This window comes from Oncorhynchus masou, chromosome 32, assembly GCF_036934945.1.
Source record: "Oncorhynchus masou masou isolate Uvic2021 chromosome 32, UVic_Omas_1.1, whole genome shotgun sequence".
Taxonomy (NCBI): Eukaryota; Metazoa; Chordata; class Actinopteri; order Salmoniformes; family Salmonidae; genus Oncorhynchus; species Oncorhynchus masou.
The window spans coordinates 82,871,242-82,894,120 of record NC_088243.1 but is presented as its reverse complement, the minus strand read 5'-3'; the positions used below and the strand labels follow the sequence as shown (position 1 = coordinate 82,894,120).

Here is a 22,879-nt window from a genome sequence, read left to right as displayed (position 1 = left end):
TGTGTCTGAGAGAGATGATAATCTGTTTCAATACACCACTCTCCTTCGGATGTCTAAATTTGCAATAATTAGAAGGAAATGCAACAGGCAGGGCATTGTGGAGGTGTGGACTTGAGGCAGGCATCAGGGTGAACCCCCCCTCACTCTCTCCCCCAGTACTTTCCCCAACACCTTGAACTTCCTATGAGAGTGTAACCAAACTGGAGAGTGTAACCAAACAGGAGAGTGTCACTAAACTGGAGAGTGTAACCAAACTGGAGAGTGTAACCAAACTGGAGAGTGTAACCAAACTGGAGAGTGTAACCAAACTGGAGAGTGTAACCGAACTGGAGAGTGTAACTAAACTGGAGAGCGTAACCAAACTGGAGAGCGCAACCTAACTGGAGAGTGTAACCTAACTGTTACCAAACTGGAGAGTGTAACCTAATTGTTACCAAACTGGAGAGTGTAACCTAACTGTTACCAAACTGGAGAGTGTGACCGACCTGGAGAGTGTGACCGGCCTGGAGAGTGTAACCGACCTGGAGAGTGTAACTAAACTGGAGAGTGTAACCAAACTGGAGAGCGCAACCTAACTGGAGAGTGTAACCTAACTGTTACCAAACTGGAAAGTGTAACCTAATTGTTACCAAACTGGAGAGTGTGACCGACCTGGAGAGTGTAACTGACCTGGAGAGCGTAACCGACCTGCAGAGCGTAACCGACCTGCAGAGCGTAACCGACCTGGAGAGCGTAACCGACCTGGAGAGCGTAACCGAACTGGAGAGCGTAACCGAACTGGAGAGCGTAACCGAACTGGAGAGCGTAACCGAACTGGAGAGTGTAACCTACTTGGAGAGTGTTTCCGACAGGGAGAGTGTAACCTAATTGTAACCGACCTGGAGAGTGTAACCTACTGGAGAGTGTAACCTACTGGAGAGTGTAACCTACTGGAGAGTGTAACCAACCTGGAGTGTCTAACCAACCTGGAGAGTGTAACCGACCTGGAGAGCGTAACCCAACTGGAGAGCATAACCCAACTGGAGAGCGTAACCGACCTGGAGAGCGTAACTGACCTGGAGAGCGTAACCGAACTGGAGAGCGTAACCGACCTGGAGAGCGTAACCAAACTGGAGAGTGTAACCTAACTGTTACCAAACTGGAGAGCGTAACCGACCTGGAGAGCGTAACCGAACTAGAGAGCGTAACCAAACTGGAGAGCGTAACCGACCTGGAGAGCGTAACCGAACTGGAGAGCGTAACCAAACTGGAGAGAGTAACCAAACTGGAGAGCGTAACCGAACTGGAGAGCGTAACCGAACTGGAGAGCGTAACCGAACTGGAGAGCGTAACCAAACTGGAGAGCGTAACCAAACTGGAGAGCGTAACCAAACTGGAGAGCGTAACCGACCTGGAGAGTGTAACCGACCTGGAGAGCCTAACCGACCTGGAGAGCGTAACCGACCTGGAGACCGTAACCGAACTGGAGAGCCTAACCGAACTGGAGAGCGTAACCGACCTGGAGAGTGTAACCTAACTGTTACCGAACTGGAGAGTGTAACCGACCTGGAGAGTGTAACCTAACTGTTACCAAACTGGAGAGTGTAACCTAACTGTTACCAAACTGGAGAGTGTAACCTAACTGTTACCGAACTGGAGAGTGTAACCGACCTGGAGAGCGTAACCGACCTGGAGAGCCTAACCGACCTGGAGAGCGTAACCGACCTGGAGACCGTAACCGAACTGGAGAGCCTAACCGAACTGGAAAGCGTAACCATAACCGACCTGGAGAGCGTAACCGACCTGGAGAGCGTAACCGACCTGGAGAGCGTAACCTAACTGGAGAGCGTAACCTAACTGGAGAGCGTAACCTAACTGGAGAGCGTAACCTAACTGGAGAGCGTAACCGACCTGGAGAGCGTAACCTAACTAGAGAGCGTGACCCAACTGGTGAGCGTAACCCAACTGGTGAGCGTAACCCAACTGGAGAGCGTAACCCAACTGGAGAGCGTAACCCAACTGGAGAGCGTAACCCAACTGGAGAGCGTAACCCAACTGGAGAGCGTAACCCAACTGGAGAGCGTAACCGAACTGGAGAGCGTAACCGACCTGGAGAGCGTAACCTAACTGGAGAGTGTAACAGACCTGGAGAGTGTAACCTAACTGGAGAGTGTAGCCTAACCTGAGAGTCTAACCGAACTGGAGAGTGTAACCTAACTGTTACCAAACTGGAGAGTGTAACCTAACTGTAACCGACCTGGAGATTGTAACCTAACTGGAGAGTGTAACCGACCTGGAGAGTGTAACCTAACTGTTACCAAACTGGAGAGTGTAACCGACCTGGATAGTGTGACCGACCTGGAGAGTGTAACCGACCTGGAGAGTGTAACCGACCTGGAGAGCGTAACCTAACTGGAGAGCGTAACCTAACTGGAGAGCGTAACCTAACTGGAGAGTGTAACCTAACTGTTACCAAACTGGAGAGTGTAACCTACCTTGAGAGTGTAACCTAGCTGTTACCAAACTGGAGAGTGTAACCGACCTAGAGAGTGTAACCAACCTGGAGAGTGTAACCTAACTGTTACCAAACTGGAGAGTGTAAACGACCTTGAGAGTGTAACCTAGCTGTTACCAAACTGGAGAGTGTAACTGACCTGGAGAGTGTAACCGAACTGGAGAGTGTAACCTAACCTGAGAGTGTAACCTAACCTGAGAGTGTAACCGAACTGGAGAGTGTAACCTAACTGTTACCAAACTGGAGAGTGTAACCGACCTGGAAAGTGTAACCGACCTGGAGAGTGTAACCTAACTGTTACCAAACTGGAGACCTGGAGAGTGTAACCGAACTGGAGAGTGTAACCTAACCTGAGAGTGTAACCTAACCTGAGAGTGTAACCGAACTGGAGAGTGTAACCTAACTGTTACCAAACTGGAGGTAACAGCTAGGTTACACTCTCAAGGTCGTTTACACTCTCCAGTTTGGTAACAGTTAGGTTACACTCTCCAGGTCGATTACACTCTCCAGTTTGGTAACAGTTAGGTTACACTCTCCAGTTCGGTTACACTCTCCAGTTCGGTTACACTCTCCAGTTTGGTAACAGTTAGGTTACACTCTCCACCTAACTGTTACCAAACTGGAGAGTGTAAACGACCTTGAGAGTGTAATCTAGCTGTTACCAAACTGGAGAGTGTAAACGACCTGGAGAGTGTAACCGAACTGGAGAGTGTAACCTAACTGTTACCAAACTGGAGAGTGTAACCGAACTGGAGAGTGTAACTGACCTGGAGAGTGTAACCTAACTGGAGAGTGTAATCCAACTGGTGAGCGTAACCCAACTGGAGAGCGTAACCCAACTGGAGAGCGTAACCCAACTGGAGAGCGTAACCCAACTGGAGAGCGTAACCCAACTGGAGAGCGTAACCCAACTGGAGAGCGTAACCCAACTGGAGAGCGTAACCGACCTGGAGAGCGTAACCTAACTGGAGAGTGTAACAGACCTGGAGAGTGTAACCTAACTGGAGAGTGTAGCCTAACCTGAGAGTCTAACCGAACTGGAGAGTGTAACCTAACTGTTACCAAACTGGAGAGTGTAACCTAACTGTAACCGACCTGGAGATTGTAACCTAACTGGAGAGTGTAACCGACCTGGAGAGTGTAACCTAACTGTTACCAAACTGGAGAGTGTAACCGACCTGGATAGTGTGACCGACCTGGAGAGTGTAACCGACCTGGAGAGTGTAACCGACCTGGAGAGCGTAACCTAACTGGAGAGCGTAACCTAACTGGAGAGCGTAACCTAACTGGAGAGCGTAACCTAACTGGAGAGTGTAACCTAACTGTTACCAAACTGGAGAGTGTAACCTACCTTGAGAGTGTAACCTAGCTGTTACCAAACTGGAGAGTGTAACCGACCTAGAGAGTGTAACCGAACTGGAGAGTGTAACCTAACCTGAGAGTGTAACCTAACCTGAGAGTGTAACCGAACTGGAGAGTGTAACCTAACTGTTACCAAACTGGAGAGTGTAACCGACCTGGAGAGTGTAACCGACCTGGAGAGTGTAACCTAACTGTTACCAAACTGGAGAGTGTAAACGACCTTGAGAGTGTAACCTAGCTGTTACCAAACTGGAGAGTGTAACTGACCTGGAGAGTGTAACCGAACTGGAGAGTGTAACCTAACCTGAGAGTGTAACCTAACCTGAGAGTGTAACCGAACTGGAGAGTGTAACCTAACTATTACCAAACTGGAGAGTGTAACCGACCTGGAAAGTGTAACCGACCTGGAGAGTGTAACCTAACTGTTACCAAACTGGAGACCTGGAGAGTGTAACCGAACTGGAGAGTGTAACCTAACCTGAGAGTGTAACCTAACCTGAGAGTGTAACCGAACTGGAGAGTGTAACCTAACTGTTACCAAACTGGAGGTAACAGCTAGGTTACACTCTCAAGGTCGTTTACACTCTCCAGTTTGGTAACAGTTAGGTTACACTCTCCAGGTCGGTTACACTCTCCAGTTTGGTAACAGTTAGGTTACACTCTCCAGTTCGGTTACACTCTCCAGTTCGGTTACACTCTCCAGTTTGGTAACAGTTAGGTTACACTCTCCACCTAACTGTTACCAAACTGGAGAGTGTAAACGACCTTGAGAGTGTAATCTAGCTGTTACCAAACTGGAGAGTGTAAACGACCTGGAGAGTGTAACCGAACTGGAGAGTGTAACCTAACTGTTACCAAACTGGAGAGTGTAACCGAACTGGAGAGTGTAACTGACCTGGAGAGTGTAATCCAACTGGAGAGTGTAATCCAACTGGTGAGCGTAACCCAACTGGAGAGCGTAACCCAACTGGAGAGCGTAACCCAACTGGAGAGCGTAACCCAACTGGAGAGCGTAACCCAACTGGAGAGCGTAACCCAACTGGAGAGCGTAACCCAACTGGAGAGCGTAACCCAACTGGAGAGCGTAACCCAACTGGAGAGCGTAACCCAACTGGAGAGCGTAACCGAACTGGAGAGCGTAACCGACCTGGAGAGCGTAACCTAACTGGAGAGTGTAACAGACCTGGAGAGTGTAACCTAACTGGAGAGTGTAGCCTAACCTGAGAGTCTAACCGAACTGGAGAGTGTAACCTAACTGTTACCAAACTGGAGAGTGTAACCTAACTGTAACCGACCTGGAGATTGTAACCTAACTGGAGAGTGTAACCGACCTGGAGAGTGTAACCTAACTGTTACCAAACTGGAGAGTGTAACCGACCTGGATAGTGTGACCGACCTGGAGAGTGTAACCGACCTGGAGAGTGTAACCGACCTGGAGAGTGTAACCGACCTGGAGAGCGTAACCTAACTGGAGAGCGTAACCTAACTGGAGAGTGTAACCTAACTGTTACCAAACTGGAGAGTGTAACCTACCTTGAGAGTGTAACCTAGCTGTTACCAAACTGGAGAGTGTAACCGACCTAGAGAGTGTAACCGAACTGGAGAGTGTAACCTAACCTGAGAGTGTAACCTAACCTGAGAGTGTAACCGAACTGGAGAGTGTAACCTAACTGTTACCAAACTGGAGAGTGTAACTGACCTGGAGAGTGTAACCGACCTGTAGAGTGTAACCTAACTGTTACCAAACTGGAGAGTGTAAACGACCTTGAGAGTGTAACCTAGCTGTTACCAAACTGGAGAGTGTAACTGACCTGGAGAGTGTAACCGAACTGGAGAGTGTAACCTAACCTGAGAGTGTAACCTAACCTGAGAGTGTAACCGAACTGGAGAGTGTAACCTAACTGTTACCAAACTGGAGAGTGTAACCGACCTGGAAAGTGTAACTGACCTGGAGAGTGTAACCTAACTGTTACCAAACTGGAGACCTGGAGAGTGTAACCGAACTGGAGAGTGTAACCTAACCTGAGAGTGTAACCTAACCTGAGAGTGTAACCGAACTGGAGAGTGTAACCTAACTGTTACCAAACTGGAGGTAACAGCTAGGTTACACTCTCCAGGTCGTTTACACTCTCCAGTTTGGTAACAGTTAGGTTACACTCTCCAGGTCGGTTACACTCTCCAGTTTGGTAACAGTTAGGTTACACTCTCCAGTTGATTACACTCTCCAGCCGGTTACACTCTCCAGTTTGGTAACAGTTAGGTTACACTCTCCACCTAACTGTTACCAAACTGGAGAGTGTAAACGACCTTGAGAGTGTAATCTAGCTGTTACCAAACTGGAGAGTGTAAACGACCTGGAGAGTGTAACCGAACTGGAGAGTGTAACCTAACTGTTACCAAACTGGAGAGTGTAACCGAACTGGAGAGTGTAACTGACCTGGAGAGTGTAACCTAACTGGAGAGTGTAACCTAACTGGAGAGTGTAATCCAACTGGTGAGCGTAACCCAACTGGAGAGCGTAACCCAACTGGAGAGCGTAACCCAACTGGAGAGCGTAACCAACCTGGAGAGTGTAACCGACCTGGAGAGTGTAACCGACCTGGAGAGTGTAACCGACCTGGAGAGTGTAACCTAACTGGAGAGTGTAACCTAACTGGAGAGAGTAACCGACCTGGAGAGTGTAACAGACCTGGAGAGTGTAACCTAACTGGAGAGTGTAACCGAACTGGAGGTTATATATCCCAGGCAGTGTAACAACCAGTTAGATCCACTGTAGAGATGTAACAGGCATAACCATGCTGCTAATCAACGGACTAGTCAGGTGTCGGTACTAGTACCTCTCGGGCCAGCACACTGGAATATTACAAATTATTTTTGAAAAACCATAAATATCGGTCTTCGCCCTGTATAGAGTTTGTTTTTCCTTTTTTATTCATAAAGAATACAGACGGATAAGAAATACGTTATTATTTGCAAATGTGTTTTGTCACAATACACAACACAAGTTACATAGTTTCCAAATACCATCGGTTGATGTAGGCTGAGGCTCAACCTTTTACAACAGGCAATCACAATGAGTGACAATGGAACACTTCGCTTCCGAATCCCAGAGCACGTCTAGTGTCGCCGCAAATGTCTGGTAACTGAAAGACATGCCTAGTTAAATAAAACAACACATAGGAACTGAACGATATGAAGACGTTAATGTCAAGCCCAGGACTAGACCAGACTAGACAGGGCCTCTATTTATAATGTGTGTCTGTCTGTCTTTTAAATAAGCCATGTGATCGTGGAGACTGGGTGAAATGCTTCATTACATTGTCTGATACCAGCGTGGCCTATACTGCTATTAGCATAGTCAAGATGTGGCATGAGAGGTATTCTTAGGTATGTATGTCAATGTCTGAACTTTACTGAGAGTTGATTTCCCTGTGTTGTTGTTTTCCTAGATTGGAGAGACTGAGACTTGCACCACTGTGAGAAGAAAATAGAGAAGAGGACACACCTTGGTTGAGTAGAGATATTAAAGCTACAGCCTAACTAGCCGCCATACCTTACATCTCAATATCCATCTATCTATGTTGAACACTGGCTATCTGCAATGCTAGTCCACAACCAGTCCCAGTCCTAAACCCTAGTTGAGCCCTATCCTAACTCCCAACTAGCCTCTATGCCCCTCAACCAGTCCTAAACCCTAGTTGAGCCCTATCCTAACTCCCAACTAGCCTCTATCCTCCTCAACCAGTCCTAAACCCTAGTTGAGCCCTATCCTAAGTCCCAACTAGCCCCTATGCCCCTCAACCAGTCCTAAACCCTAGTTGAGCCCTATCGTAACTCCCAACTAGCCTCTATGCTCCTCAACCAGTCCTAAACCCTAGTTGAGCTCTATCCTAAGTCCCAACTAGCCTCTATGCTCCTCAACCAGTCCTAAACCCTAGTTGAGCCCTATCCTAACTCCCAACTAGCCTCTATGCCCCTCAACCAGTCCTAAACCCTAGTTGAGCCCTATCCTAACTCCCAACTAGCCTCTATGCTCCTCAACCAGTCCTAAACCCTAGTTGAGCCCTATCCTAACTCCCAACTAGCCTCTATGCTCCTCAACCAGTCCTAAACTCTAGTTGAGCCCTATCCAAACTCTCAACTAGCCTCCATGCTCCTCAACCAGTCCTAAACTCTAGTTGAGCCCTATCCTAACTCCCAACTAGCCTCCATGCTCCTCAACCAGTCCTAAACTCTAGTTGAGCCCTATCCTAACTCCCAACTAGCCTCTATGCTTATCAACCTAACCGTGTCCGTCAAGGAGTCCCGTGCCTTTCATGGAACGCCACCCGCCAGCCCTCGCGGTGTTGCGCCCCTCGTCTTGGAAGTGACAGCTATGGACACCCTTCCTGGCCTTACCTCAGCTCCCCTAACCCAAACCCCTCCTCCGCCCCCTCCTCTACCCCCTCCTCCACCCCCACCTCCCTCCACCTCCTGCCCCTCTCCTCTGACCCGTATGGACTCGGCCCATCGCAGCCGGCTGAGGAAGCTGAACTGGGAGCAGATCCCTAAGGAGAAGGTGGAGGGGAGGAAGAGTGTCTGGAGTGGAGCGGCTACGGAGGAGGAAGAGTTCCCTATAGACCTCCACTCTCTGGATGAGCTGTTTGGACAGAAGGACAGTACACCTCAGGACAGAGCCAGGAGTTTGAGACGCAGGTCTGTGCTGATGCGATGCAGTTCACCCCAGGACAACACCACAGATAAGGTGAGATAGTTAGGAAAGGAGAGGGCTACAGATGGGTGGGAGAGGAGAGGGCTACAGATGGGTGGAGAGGATGAGAGGGCTACAGATGGGTGGGAGAGGATGAGAGGGCTACAGATGGGTGGGAGAGGATGAGAGGGCTACAGATGGGTGGGAAAGGAGAGGGCTACAGATGGGTGGGAGAGGATGAGAGGGCTACAGATGGGTGGGAGAGGATGAGAGGGCTACAGATGGGTGGGAAAGGAGAGGGCTACAGATGGGTGGGAGAGGATGAGAGGGCTACAGATGGGTGGGAGAGGATGAGAGGGCTACAGATGGGTGGGAAAGGAGAGGGCTACAGATGGGTGGGAGAGGATGAGAGGGCTACAGATGGGTGGGAGAGGATGAGAGGGCTACAGATGGGTGGGAGAGGATGAGAGGGCTGGAGATGGGTGGGGGAGAGGGAGAGATGGGTGGGGAGAGGGCTGGAGATGGGTGGGGGAGAGGGAGAGATGGGTGAGGGAGAGGGTGAGATGGGTGGGGATGGGTTGGGGAGAGGGCGAGATGGGCTGGGGATGGGTGGGGGAGAGCCTGGGAGAGACAGCACCAGAGACAAGGTATGGGATTGGAGTGCAGTATGAGTTACTGCCAGTCTGTCTCCATTCAGCAGTGGTATGTTGTTGCTGTGCCAAGACAACAGCATGCTGGCTAGAGGCAGCCACGGACTGGCACAGAGGCTAGGTGGAGTTTAAACTGCCAGGTAGCCTATATAGATGGAATGTGTTGTCTGTAAAGTTGAAAGAGATACTGTAGAAAGATACTGCAAATACCACACAGGAGGTTGGTGGCACCTTAATTGGGGAGGACGGGCTCGTAGCTATGGCTGGAGTGGAATAAGTGGAACGATATTAAACACATGGTTTCCATCCGCGCCGTACCAGCCATTATTATGAGCTGTCCTCCCCTCAACAGCCTCCACTGATATACAGGTAGACTACCAACTATTATTCCACCCTGATAGTATCTGACATGTTCTCTGCATCTGTGTTTGCAGGTCTCACTACTGGACTCCAAACGCAGTATGAATGTCGGGATATTTCTACGGCAGTTTAAGACGTAAGGATCTACTACCATTTCATCAGCACAATCGTTCATTTTTGTTGTTGTTGTTGTAATAATAAATAGCAGGTCCTAGAGAGTACGTGGTGCTCTGGTATCAGAGGTCAACACCAGGAATCAGAAAAGCTATTAGAGTCTGTAAGGCGGGGATAGGATAGCACCCAGGGGAACAACCCTTCACACTAGAGAGGATGAGCATTTGTCAAGGAGTGGGAAGTGTGTCTGTGTACAAGTGTGATTGCACGTAAGTGTGTTAGTGTGAAGACAAGGGGGTGGGGAGGGGCTGTCTAAGTATGAGGGGACAATGGGTGTCAAGAAGGTGACAGGTGCCTAGGAGATGGCATCCTGCCTTAGCAGCAGGACTGTAGGGGAGCACAGGGTGGGTGGGGGGTCAGATGGTGGGTTACCCAGGGGGTCAAAGTTGACACCTGCTCAGACCCTCAAGGAGAGCTGCCCTCCAGTAGAGGCAGTCAGGCATAGGGGGCTATGTGGGACACACTGATAGTCCTCTTCCTCTACTCTGTAGTTTATGATTCTGGAAATTACTTTTAAAACAACTTGTTGTGCTTTTCTACAGCCTGATGTTTTCACTTTAAATGTCGGTAGAGTTTAGATGTTAGATTTAAAATCGGTGGACAGTTTGGAAGTAATGTCTCTTTGTTGATGCTGCAGATGTGTGTGTGTGTGTGTGTGTCTGTGTGTGTGTGTGTGTGTGTGTCTGTGTGTGTGTGTCTGTGTGTGTGTGTGTGTCTGTGTGTGTGTGTCTGTGTGTGTGTGTGTGTGTGTGTGTGTGTGTCTGTGTGTGTGTGCACTTTTTAATTTTTTTTTGTCAAATGTGTCTGGTGTCGTCGACAGAGAGGATCAAGTCTGTCTATCAGCCGATTGTCCCCTATAGCTCGAGAGCACCATGCCTTCTCCACAGTCTATACTTCCTCATTGCTCGCTCTAGCCTGTCACAAGGAACCACTGGACTCACTGGGAGTCTGGTCTGTATCATGTTAGCTCCCTCTCATTCTGTCCTGAACCTCTGGGAGTCTGGTCTGTATCATGTTTTCTCCCCTCTCATTCTGTCCTGAACCTCTGGGAGTCTGGTCTGTATCATGTTAGCTCCCCTCTCATTCTGTCCTGAACCTCTGGTCTGTATCATGTTAGCTCCCCTCTCATTCTGTCCTGAACCTCTGGGAGTCTGGTCTGTATCATGTTAGCTCCCCTCTCATTCTGTCCTGAACCTCTGGGAGTCTGGTCTGTATCATGTTAGCTCCCCTCTCATTCTGTCCTGAACCTCTGGGAGTCTGGTCTGTATCATGTTAGCTCCCCTCTCATTCTGTCCTGAACCTCTGGTCTGTGTCATGTTAGCTCCCCTCTCATTCTGTCCTGAAACACTGGGAGTCTGGTCTGTATCATGTTATCTCCCCTCTCATTCTGTCCTGAACCTCTGGTCTGTATCATGTTATCTCCCCTCTCATTCTGTCCTGAACCTCTGGGAGTCTGGTCTGTATCATGTTTTCTCCCCTCTCATTCTGTCCTGAAACACTGGGAGTCTGGTCTGTATCATGTTAGCTCCCCTCTCATTCTGTCCTGAACCTCTGGGAGTCTGGTCTGTATCATGTTAGCTCCCCTCTCATTCTGTCCTGAACCACTGGGAGTCTGGTCTGTATCATGTTAGCTCCCCTCTCATTCTGTCCTGAACCTCTGGTCTGTATCATGTTAGCTCCCTTCTCATTCTGTCCTGAACCCCACTGGGAGTCTGGTCTGTATCATGTTATCTCCCCTCTCATTCTGTCCTGAACCACTGGTCTGTATCATGTTATCTCCCCTCTCATTCTGTCCTGTGAGTCTGGTCTGTATCATGTTAGCTCCCCTCTCATTCTGTCCTGAACCTCTGGGAGTCTGGTCTGTATCATGTTAGCTCCCCTCTCATTCTGTCCTGAACCTCTGGTCTGTATCATGTTATCTCCCCTCTCATTCTGTCCTGAACCTCTGGGAGTCTGGTCTGTATCATGTTAGCTCCCCTCTCATTCTGTCCTGAACCACTGGGAGTCTGGTCTGTATCATGTTAGCTCCCCTCTCATTCTGTCCTGAACCTCTGGGAGTCTGGTCTGTATCATGTTAGCTCCCCTCTCATTCTGTCCTGAACCTCTGGGAGTCTGGTCTGTATCATGTTATCTCCCCTCTCATTCTGTCCTGAACCTCTGGGAGTCTGGTCTGTATCATGTTATCTCCCCTCTCATTCTGTCCTGAACCTCTGGGAGTCTGGTCTGTATCATGTTAGCTCCCCTCTCATTCTGTCCTGAACCTCTGGGAGTCTGGTTTGTATCATGTTATCTCCCCTCTCATTCTGTCCTGAACCACTGGGAGTCTGGTCTGTATCATGTTAGCTCCCCTCTCATTCTGTCCTGAACCTCTGGTCTGTATCATGTTAGCTCCCCTCTCATTCTGTCCTGAAACCCACTGGGAGTCTGGTCTGTATCATGTTAGCTCCCCTCTCATTCTGTCCTGAACCTCTGGTCTGTATCATGTTAGCTCCCCTCTCATTCTGTCCTGAACCTCTGGGAGTCTGGTCTGTATCATGTTAGCTCCCCTCTCATTCTGTCCTGAACCTCTGGGAGTCTGGTCTGTATCATGTTAGCTCCCCTCTCATTCTGTCCTGAACCTCTGTGAGTCTGGTCTGTATCATGTTAGCTCCCCTTGCAAATGATGTTGATCAGTACAATAAAATGAGTGCTAAATGGAAGGTACTGTAAACAGTTTTACATCTGTAGCCACCAATCAGCCAAAACAAGCTGAATAACTCGATGCATGTGCGCACACTTATTGAACAATATGTATTGTGAATAGTCCGAGGTTACATCTTGATTCACCACAGTTTATCAATAGAGATTTACCATTCAAATACATGATTACCATTATGTTGTTATGTGGTTAGATTGGGAGAAAAAACCCATTCACATTGCCTGTATAATTGATTCATTAATGCATACATCAAAACAATTATAATGTAATAATATTAAACTCAAAAGATCTGTCTGGATCAAGTGCCAGTCTGTGATTTATATGTATAATAATATGTATTATTTCTTTATTTTTGCCGTGTAATCTTTTTGATATCGACTATCGTGTTACTAAGTCTGGGATTGAACTAATGATTCTAGTATTGTGACAACACTAGTGGGTATGACGGTAGCTACGAGGCGATGGCCCCTTGCAGAGCAGGTATGTTGTCATGCGTTTACAGTACACAGAGTTTGTGCCAATCCTAATTGAAGAGCGCTTCTCTCTCTCTAAACAACATATGCCAGAACATGTAGTTGAAAGCCTTTATGATGACAGGAAAGCCTCTCCTATGAACAGAAGCATTTGTCTTCTAACATAGAGCTTGTTTGTCTTGTGTGAGTGTTGTAACAAGGTACTGTTAGATTTGGGGTGTGGGTGGGAATAGTTTGAACAGATTGGTCCCTTCGGGTTATTAGTACGTGTACAGTCGTGGCCAAAAGTTTTGAGAACGACACAAATATTAATTTCCACAAAGTTTGCTGCTTCATTGTCTTTAGATATTTTTGTCAGATGTTACTATGGAATAGTGAAGTATAATTACAAGCATTTCATAAGTGTCAAAGGCTTTTATTGACAATTACATGAAGTTGATGCAAAGAGTCAATATTTGCAGTGTTGACCTTTCTTTTTCAAGACCTCTGCAATCCGTCCTGGCATGCTGTCAAATAACTTCTGGGCCACATCCTGACTGATGGCAGCCCATTCTTGCATAATCAATGCTTGGACTTTGTCAGAATTTGTGGTTTTTTGTTTGTCTACCCGCCTCTTGAGGATTGACCACATGTTCTCAATGGGATTAAGGTCTGTGGAGTTTCCTGGCCATGGACCCAAAGTATCAACGTTTTGTTCCCCGAGCCACTTAGTTATCACTTTTGCCTTATGGCAAGGTTCTCCATCATGCTGGAAAAGGCATTGTATGTCACCAAACTGTTCCTGGATGGTTGGGAGAAGTTGCTCTCAGAGGATGTGTTGGTACCATTCTTTATTCATGGCTGTGTTCTTAGTCAAAATTGTGAGTGAGTCCACTTCCTTGGCTGAGAAGCAACCCCACACATGAATGGTCTCAGGATGCTTTACTGTTGGCATGACACAGGACTGATGGTAGCTCTCACCTTGTCTTCTCCGGACAAGCTTTTTTCCAGATGCCCCAAACAATCGGAAAGGGGATTCATCAGAGAAAATGACTTTACCCCAGTCCTCAGCAGTCCAATCCCTGTACCTTTTGCAGAATATCAGTCTGTCCCTGATGCTTTTCCTGGAGAGAAGTGGCTTCTTTGCTGCCCTTCTTGACACCAGGCCATCCTCCAAAAGTCTTCGCCTCACAGTGCGTGCAGATGCACTCACACCTGCCTGCTGCCATTCCTGAGCAAGCTCTGTACTGGTGGTGCCCCAAACCCACAGCTGAATCAACTTTAGGAGACGTCCTAGTGCTTACTGGACTTTCTTGGGTGCCCTGATGCCTTCTTCACAACAACTGAACCGCTCTCCTTGAAGTTCTTGATGAGTCTATAAATGGTTGATTTCGGTGCAATTTTACTGGCGGCAAAATCCTTGCCTGTGATGCCCTTTTTGTGCAAAGCAATGATGATGGCACGTGTTTCCTTGCAGGTAACCATGGTTGGCAGATGAAGAACAATGATTCCAAGCACCACCCTCCTTTTGAAGTTTCCAGTCTGTTATTCGAACTCAATCAGCACGACAGAGTGATCTCCAGCTTTGTCCACGCCAACACTCACACCTGTGTTAACGAGAGAATCACTGACAATGATGTCAGCTGGTCCTTTTGTGGCAGGGCTGAAATGCAGTGGAAATGTTTTTGTGGGATTCAGTTAATTTGCACAACAAAGAGGCACTATGCAATTAATTGCAATTCATCTGATCACTCTTCATAACATTTTGGAGTATATGCAAATTGCCATCATACAAACTGAGGCAGCAGACTTTTTGAAAATGAATATTTGTGTCATTCTCCAAACTTTTGGCCACGACTGTACTACTTCCCTCTGCCTTTTCATTATGCTGTATTTCAACTGTGTCGACTATTATTGTATCCAGCATTCAGCTCTGCATAGAACAACAGGCCGGAGGCTACAAAGGCAGAGGCAAAATAACTTTTTATTGAACTCTTATTAATCAGGATACCCCAGTTGAGCTCCGTGTAGTTCATTATGGTTAGTATTATCTGTGATTCAGACATAGCCATGGTATGAGTGAACACAGGGCCAACAGGCAGAGAGCCATGGTATTAGTGAAGATAATCCATTAACTTGACAGGTGTGGCATATCAAGAAGCTGATTAAACAGCATGATCATTACACAGGTGCACCTTATGCTGGGGACAATAAAAGGCTACTCTAAAATGTGCAGTTTTGTCACACAACACAATGCCACAGATGTTTTTGGGGGAGCGTGCAATTGGTATGCTGACTGCATGAATGTTATTTTCTCTACCATAAGCCGCCTTCAACATTGTTTTAGAGAATTTCTCAGTATGTCCAACCGGCCTCACAACCGCAGACCACGTGTAACCACACCAGCCCAGGACCTCCACATCCGGCTTTTTCAGCTGTAGGATCTTCTGAGAACAGCCACTCGGTCAGCTGATCAAACTGTGGAAGAATTTCTGCACAAACTGTCATAAACCGTCTCTGGGAAGCTCATCTGCATGCTTGACCTCTCCAGGGTCTTGACCTGACTGCAGTTCGGCATCACAACCAATTTCAGTGGGAAAATGCTCACTTTCGATGACCACTGGCACGCTGGAGAAGTGTGCCCTTCACAGATGAATCTCGGTTTCAACAGTACCGGACAGAAGGCAGACAGTGGACGGCGTTGTGTGGGCGAGCGGTTTGCTGATGTCAATGTGGTGAACAGAGTGCCACATGGTGGCGGTGGGGTTAGGGTATGGGCAGAAATAAGCTACGGACAACGAACACAGTTGCATTTTATCGATTTTGCAATTTGAATGCACAGAGATACCGTGATGAGATCCTGAAGCCCATTGTTGTGTCATTCATCTGCCGCCATCACCTCATGTTTCAGCATGTTAATGCACAGCCCCATGTCGCAAGGTTCTGTACACAATTCCTGAAACTGAAAGTGTCCCAGTTCTTCCATGGCTTACATATTGTCCAGACATGTCACCTATTGAGCATGTTTGGGATGCTCTGGATCGACGTGTACAACAGCGTGTTCCAGTTCCTATGAATATCCAGCAACTTAACACAGCCATTGAAGAGGAGTGGGGCAACATTCCACAGGCCACAATCAACAGCCTGATCAACTCTTATGTGAAGGAGATGTTTTGCACTGCATGAGGCAAATGGTGGTCACACCAGATACTGACTGGTTTTGTGATCCAAGGCCCTGCCTTTTTGTTTTAAGGTATCTGTGACCAACATATGCATATCTGTATTCCCAGTCATGTGATCCATAGATTAGGGCCTAATTAACTAACAGATCTCCTTATGAACTGTAACTCTGTAAAATCTTAGAAATTGTTGCATGTGGCATTTTTGTATTTTTGTTCAGTGTATGTACGTAATAAGGGAAGGGAAAGAAAGAGTAGGAGAGAGGGAAGTCAGGGAAATAGTGGGGGGAGGGGAAAATAAGCGAGAGAGAGAAAGTCAGGTAAAGAGGGGGGAGAAGTGGAGGGACCCTGGACTGATTAGTCATTTGTAGGGAGTCAGGCAGATGAAAGGAGAGCGGTATCTCTAATGGACTCCTGGCTCCTGGAAGGGTTGAACCACCTGGACTGATTAGTCATTTGGAGAGAGTCAGGCAGATGAAAGGAGAGCGGTATCTCTAATGGACTCCTGGCTCCTGGAGGGGTTGAACCACCTGGACTGATTAGTCATTTGTAGGGAGTCAGGCAGATGAAAGGAGAGCGGTATCTCTAATGGACTCCTGGCTCCTGGAAGGGTTGAACCACCTGGACTGATTAGTCATTTGTAGGGAGTCAGGCAGATGAAAGGAGAGCGGTATCTCTAATGGACGCCTGGCTCCTGGAGGGTTGAACCACCTGGACTGATTAGTCATTTGGAGGGAGTCAGGCAGATGAAAGGAGAGCGGTATCTCTAATGGACGCCTGGCTCCTGGAGGGGTTGAACCACCTGGACTGATTAGTCATTTGGAGGGAGTCAGGCAGATGAAAGGAGAGCGGTATCTCTAATGGACGCCTGGCTCCTGGAAGGGTTGAACCACCTGGACTGATTAGTCATTTGTAGGGAGTCAGGCAGATGAAAGGAGAGCGGTATCTCTAATGGACTCCTGGCTCCTGGAAGGGTTGAACCACCTGGACTGATTAGTCATTTGGAGAGAGTCAGGCAGATGAAAGGAGAGCGGTATCTCTAATGGACTCCTGGCTCCTGGAAGGGTTGAACCACCTGGACTGATTAGTCATTTGGAGAGAGTCAGGCAGATGAAAGGAGAGCGGTATCTCTAATGGACGCCTGGCTCCTGGACGTCATAATCTCAGGAACTGGCTAGTTTTCTGCTCTTTCTCTCTGGTGGTATCTCAACCTCTAAGGACCTGTGTATGTGTGTGTGTGTGTGTGTGTGTGTGTGTGTGTGTGTTTGTTTTAAGCTCCTGTGTTTGCTCAGGGCACATGTCATGCAGTGTTGTGTCACAGGCCCTTTCCCCAACAGTCAGATAAGAGGGGATAATCTTGACCTAGTGTGTGTGTGCGTTTACCAAGCAGAGTGATCAGAGAAAATCAAACCCATGCTGCCATTCCAGACCCCTGCATGATACCCCCTCCTCCATTCCAGACCCCCTCCTCCATTCCATACCCCCTCCTCCATTCCAGACCCCCTCCTCCATTCCATACCCCTGCATGATACCCCCTCCTCCATTCCAGACCCCTGCATGATACCCCCTCCTCCATTCCAGACCCCTGTATGATACCCCCTCCTCCATTCCAGACCCCCTCCTCCATTCCAGACCCCCTCCTCCATTCCAGACCCCTGCATGATACCCCCTCCTCCATTCCAGACCCCTGCATGATACCCCCTCCTCCATTCCATACCCCCTCCTCCTTTCCAGACCCCCTCCTCCATTCCAGACCCCCTCCTCCATTCCAGACCCCCTCCTCCATTCCAGACCCCTGCATGATACCCCCTCCTCCATTCCAGACCCCCTCCTCCATTCCATTCCCCCTCCTCCATTCCAGACCCCTGCATGATACCCCCTCCTCCATTCCAGACCCCCTCCTCCATTCCAGACCCCTGCATGATACCCCCTCCTCCATTCCAGACCCCCTCCTCCATTCCAGACCCCTGCATGATACCCCCTCCTCCATTCCAGACCCCCTCCTCCATTCCAGACCCCTGCATGATACCCCCTCCTCCATTCCATACCCCCTCCTCCATTCCAGACCCCTGTATGATATCCCCTCCTACATTCCAGACCCCCTCCTCCATTTCAGACCCCCCCCCTGCATGATACCCCCTCCTCCATTCCAGACCCCCTCCTCCATTTCAGACCCCCCCCCTGCATGATACCCCCTCCTCCATTCCAGACCCCCTCCTCCATTCCAGACCCCCTCCTCCATTCCAGATCCCTGCTTGATACCCCCTCCTGCATTCCATACCCCCTCCTCCATTCCAGACCCCCTCCTCCATTCCATACCCCTGCATGATACCCCCTCCTGCATTCCAAACCCCTGCATGATATCCCTCTTTTCTTAATTTTTAACATAATTAACTTCCAACTTCCATCCATCTGTGGCTAAACCCACAGTTCCCCAAACCCTGCAGACAGTGTGTGTGTGTGTGTGTTTGTGTGTGTGTGTGTGTGTGTGTGTGTGTGTGTGTGTGTGTGTGTGTGTGTGTGTGTGTGTGTGTGTGTGTGTGTGTGTGTGTGTGTGTGTGTGTGTGTGTGTGTGTGTGTGAGACAGAAGTCATCCATAGAGCTGATGTGTGTTGTCATGTTTCTCCAGGGCTGTCCAGGAGATAGTTGAGGATATCCGGCAGGGGTTCGGGACCCGTTACGGGGCCGAAAAATTGTCCGAGCTCTGCAAACTGCTGCCTGACGCAGACGAGGTAAAGTCTCTGCTCGGTGTCCTCTCCGACACACCGTAGCTCCGACTACAACAACGCTGACTAGCCTGTAGCCCCCCACTCCTCTCATCATCTGGTTCTCCTTACCCTGGTCAACAGTTTGCCATTACATCATCATTGAGAAAGGCTTACTGATAATACATGTTGTAAAAGATGTTGCCAATGACTCTGCACGTGTTGAATATGGACATGGTCATAAGAATATAGCAGTCATAAGAATCACCCTGGGTGATGGGGGTTTTGACACTGGACTCACCCTGGGTGATGGGGGTTTTGACACTGGACTCACCCTGGGTGATGGGGTTTTACCACTAGACTCATCCTGGGTGATGGAGGGGTTTACCACTGGACTCACCCTGGGTGATGGGGTTTTACCACTAGACTCATCCTGGGTGATGGAGGGGTTTACCACTGGACTCACCCTGGGTGATGGGGTTTTACCACTAGACTCACCCTGGGTGATGGGGTTTTACCACTAGACTCACCCTGGGTGATGGGGGTTTTGACACTAGACTCACCCTGGGTGATGGGGGTTTTGACACTGGACTCACCCTGGGTGATGTTTGTTTTCTACCAGGTTGATGGTTTTCTTTACCACTAGACTCATCCTGGGTGATGGAGGGGTTTACCACTGGACTCACCCAGGGTGATGGGGTTTTACCACTAGACTCACCCTGGGTGATGGGGTTTTACCACTAGACTCACCCTGGGTGATGGAGGGGTTTACCACTGGACTCACCCAGGGTGATGGGGTTTTACCACTAGACTCACCCTGGGTGATGGGGGTTTTGACACTGGACTCACCCTGGGTGATGGGGTTTTACCACTAGACTCACCCTGGGTGATGGGGGTTTTGACACTGGACCCACCCTGGGTGATGGGGTTTTACCACTAGACTCACCCTGGGTGATGGGGGTTTTGACACTGGACTCACCCTGGGTGATGGGTTTTTACCACTAGACTCACCCTGGGTGATGGGGGTTTTGACACTGGACTCACCCTGGGTGATGGGGTTTTACCACTAGACTCATCCTGGGTGATGGAGGGGTTTACCACTGGACTCACCCAGGGTGATGGGGTTTTACCACTAGACTCACCCTGGGTGATGGGGGTTTTGACACTGGACTCACCCTGGGTGATGTTTGTTTTCTACCAGGTTGATGTTTTTTTTACCACTAGACTCACCCTGGGTGATGGGGTTTTACCACTAGACTCACCCTGGGTGATGGGGTTTTACCACTAGACTCATCCTGGGTGATGGAGGGGTTTACCACTGGACTCACCCAGGGTGATGGGGTTTTACCATTAGACTCACCCTGGGTGATGGGGTTTTACCACTAGACTCATCCTGGGTGATGGAGGGGTTTACCACTGGACTCACCCAGGGTGATGGGGTTTTACCATTAGACTCACCCTGGGTGATGGGGTTTTACCACTAGACTCATCCTGGGTGATGGAGGGGTTTACCACTGGACTCACCCAGGGTGATGGGGTTTTACCACTAGACTCACCCTGGGTGATGGGGGTTTTGACACTGGACTCACCCTGGGTGATGTTTGTTTTCTACCAGGTTGATGTTTTTTTTACCACTAGACTCACACTGGGTGAGGGGGTTTTACCACTAGACTCACCCTGGGTGATGGAGGGGGGGGGTTACCACTGGACTCGATTAAACCTGTGTGGAATTCTCAGTAAAAGTAATGAGGTTTGTAGAATTGAACAGAACTGACTGATACCTTCTCTATGCTGTCCATCTGGGTATTTTCACAGGAGGCTCGTCTGAAGAGGTTCAAGGCCGAACGCAGTGGGCTTGGGGAGCCTGACCTCTTCATGATTCTGCTCGTGGAAGTCCCCAGGTATACCACTCAACCCTTAGAGCTTTCAGCACCTCATGTTTTACAATGATTACAAACCCTGATCCTGAATTTCTAACTATGGTGCAAAATATTCCAATTGATCTGCTTTTCTGCTATCTCCTCGTTTTGCAGTGACCCCCTCCCTCCACACACTACTAGTTGATTCACTAGCTTTGCACTCTGTGCTGATGTGTGTGTCTCTGAGGATCGATTAGGCTCTAACCACTTCCATCCTCCCCCTACCCCTCTTCTCTCCTCTACCGCCTCCTCCCCTCATCCTCTCCTCCCCCTCCTCCTCTTCTCTCCTCTACCTCCTCCTTTCCTCCTCCCCCTCCTCCCCTTCTCTCCTCTACCTCCTCCTCCCCTCCCCCTCCTCGTCTACTCTCCTCTCCTCTACCACCTCCTCCCCTCATCCTCTCCTCCCCCTCCTCCTCTTCTCTCATCTACCTCCTCCTTTCCTCCTCCCCCTCCTCCCCTTCTCTCCTCTACCTCCTCCTCCCCTCCCCCTCCTCATCTCCTCTCCTCTACCACCTCCTCCCCTCATCCTCTCCTCCTCCTCCTCTACCTCCTCTTTCCCTCATCCTCCCCCTCCTCCTCTTCTCTTCTCTCCTCTACCTCCTCCTCCCCTCCTCCCCCTCTTCCTCTTCTCTCCTCTACCACCTCCTCCCCTCATCCTCTCCTCCCCCTCCTCTTCTCTCCACTACCTCCCCCTCCCCTCCCCTCATCCTCTCCTCCCCTCATCCCTCATCCCTACTCTCCTCCCATTTTCTTCCCCATTAGCTTTCGTCTGCGTCTGGATGCCATGATCCTGCAAGAGGAGTTTGACCCTGCCGTGACCTCTCTCTGTTTGGCGGCCAGATGTCTGAGGGAGGCGGCCAGAGGTAAACCATCAGCACGGCCTTTATAGTTAAGGGTTCGTCCCAAATGGCACCCTATTCCCTATATAGTGTACTACTGTTGACCAGGTTCCATAGGGATCTGATCAAAGGTTGCACACTATGTAGGGCATAGGGTGCCATTTGGAATGACTCCCAATCACAGACCCTTTTTAAACTCCTTTATGTGGCTGTTCACGTCCATACCATTCATGTCCTGTTTTAGTGCTCTTGTTTCAGTTTAGTATGAAATGGTGAAAGTAGTTTTTTAGATTAGGCCTCTACTCTACTCCTCATCACCGTCTCTTTAAACCCGTTTGTGGCCCATCCACTTCCCTTTTTAGATAAGACCAATGGTTTTTAGTTTCCCCTTTAATCACCAGCAGGGGTTTTTATTTTCCGCTTTGAGTTCTCAGTCTTGTTTGAGGTTAGTCTGGGAAGGTAATCTGAAGTTTGTTCAGAATTAGTGATGCTTTGTACTGTAGGCCACAGATGGGCCACAGGCGTTGGATTTGGCACGTGGCTTTTCGTTGAATGAAGATATGAGTTTTATTCACCAGTTTTATACAGGGTCGCTGGCAGACGACAGCTAAGTTATCAGAAACTTTGAAGTTAGCATTAAGTGATGTTTGAGGTCTATTGGTGTAAAACCGAATGACTAACTCATTCATTTCTTAACATATATGTCTCTTGGTCTGTCACTTTCTCTCTCTCTCTCGGTCTGTCTCTTTCTCTCTCGGTCTGTCTCTTTCTCTCTCGGTCTGTCTCTCTCTCTCTCGGTCTGTCTCTCTCTCTCCATCTCTCTCTCTCGGTCTGTCTCTCTCTCTCTCTCTCGGTCTGTCTCTCTCTCTCTCTCTCTCTCTCTCTCTCTCTCTCGGTCTGTCTCTCTCTCTCTCTCTCTGTCTCTCTTTCTCTCTCTCTCGGCCTGTCTCTCTCTCTCTTGGCGTGTCTCTCTCTCTCTTGGCATGTCTCTCTCTCTCGGCATGTCTCTCTCTCTCGGCATGTCTCTCTCTCTCGGCGTGTCTCTCTCTCTCGGCGTGTCTCTCTCTCTCAGCATGTCTCTCTCTCTCTCTCTCGGCCTGTCTCTCTCTCTCTCTCTCTCGGCCTGTCTCTCTCTCTCGGCCTGTCTCTCTCTCTCTCTTGGCCTGTCTCTCTCTCTCGGCCTCTCTCTCTCTCTCTCTCTCTCTCTCTCTCGGCCTGTCTCTCTCTCTCTCGGCCTGTCTCTCTCTCTCTCTCGGTCTGTCTCTCTCTCTCTCTCGGTCTGTCTCTCTCTCTCTCGGTCTGTCTCTCTCTCTCTCTCTCGGTCTGTCTATCTCTCTCGGTCTGTCTCTCTCTCTCT

General features: G+C 49.1%; 1 protein-coding gene across 2 annotated transcripts in view; it reads left to right on the top strand.

Annotated features, from left to right (window-relative positions):
* The window catches only part of LOC135526698 (FH2 domain-containing protein 1-like), a 48,296-nt gene that overhangs the window by 5,327 nt on the left and 20,090 nt on the right, over positions 1 to 22,879 (top strand). For both annotated transcript variants that reach the window (XM_064955274.1, XM_064955273.1), the window contains exons 2-6: positions 7,306 to 8,600; positions 9,631 to 9,692; positions 18,689 to 18,791; positions 20,580 to 20,665; positions 21,446 to 21,546. In XM_064955274.1, the coding sequence (XP_064811346.1) occupies positions 8,127 to 8,600; positions 9,631 to 9,692; positions 18,689 to 18,791; positions 20,580 to 20,665; positions 21,446 to 21,546 (826 nt within the window). In that variant the 5' untranslated portion in view covers positions 7,306 to 8,126. The remainder of the gene's footprint in view (positions 1 to 7,305; positions 8,601 to 9,630; positions 9,693 to 18,688; positions 18,792 to 20,579; positions 20,666 to 21,445; positions 21,547 to 22,879) is intronic.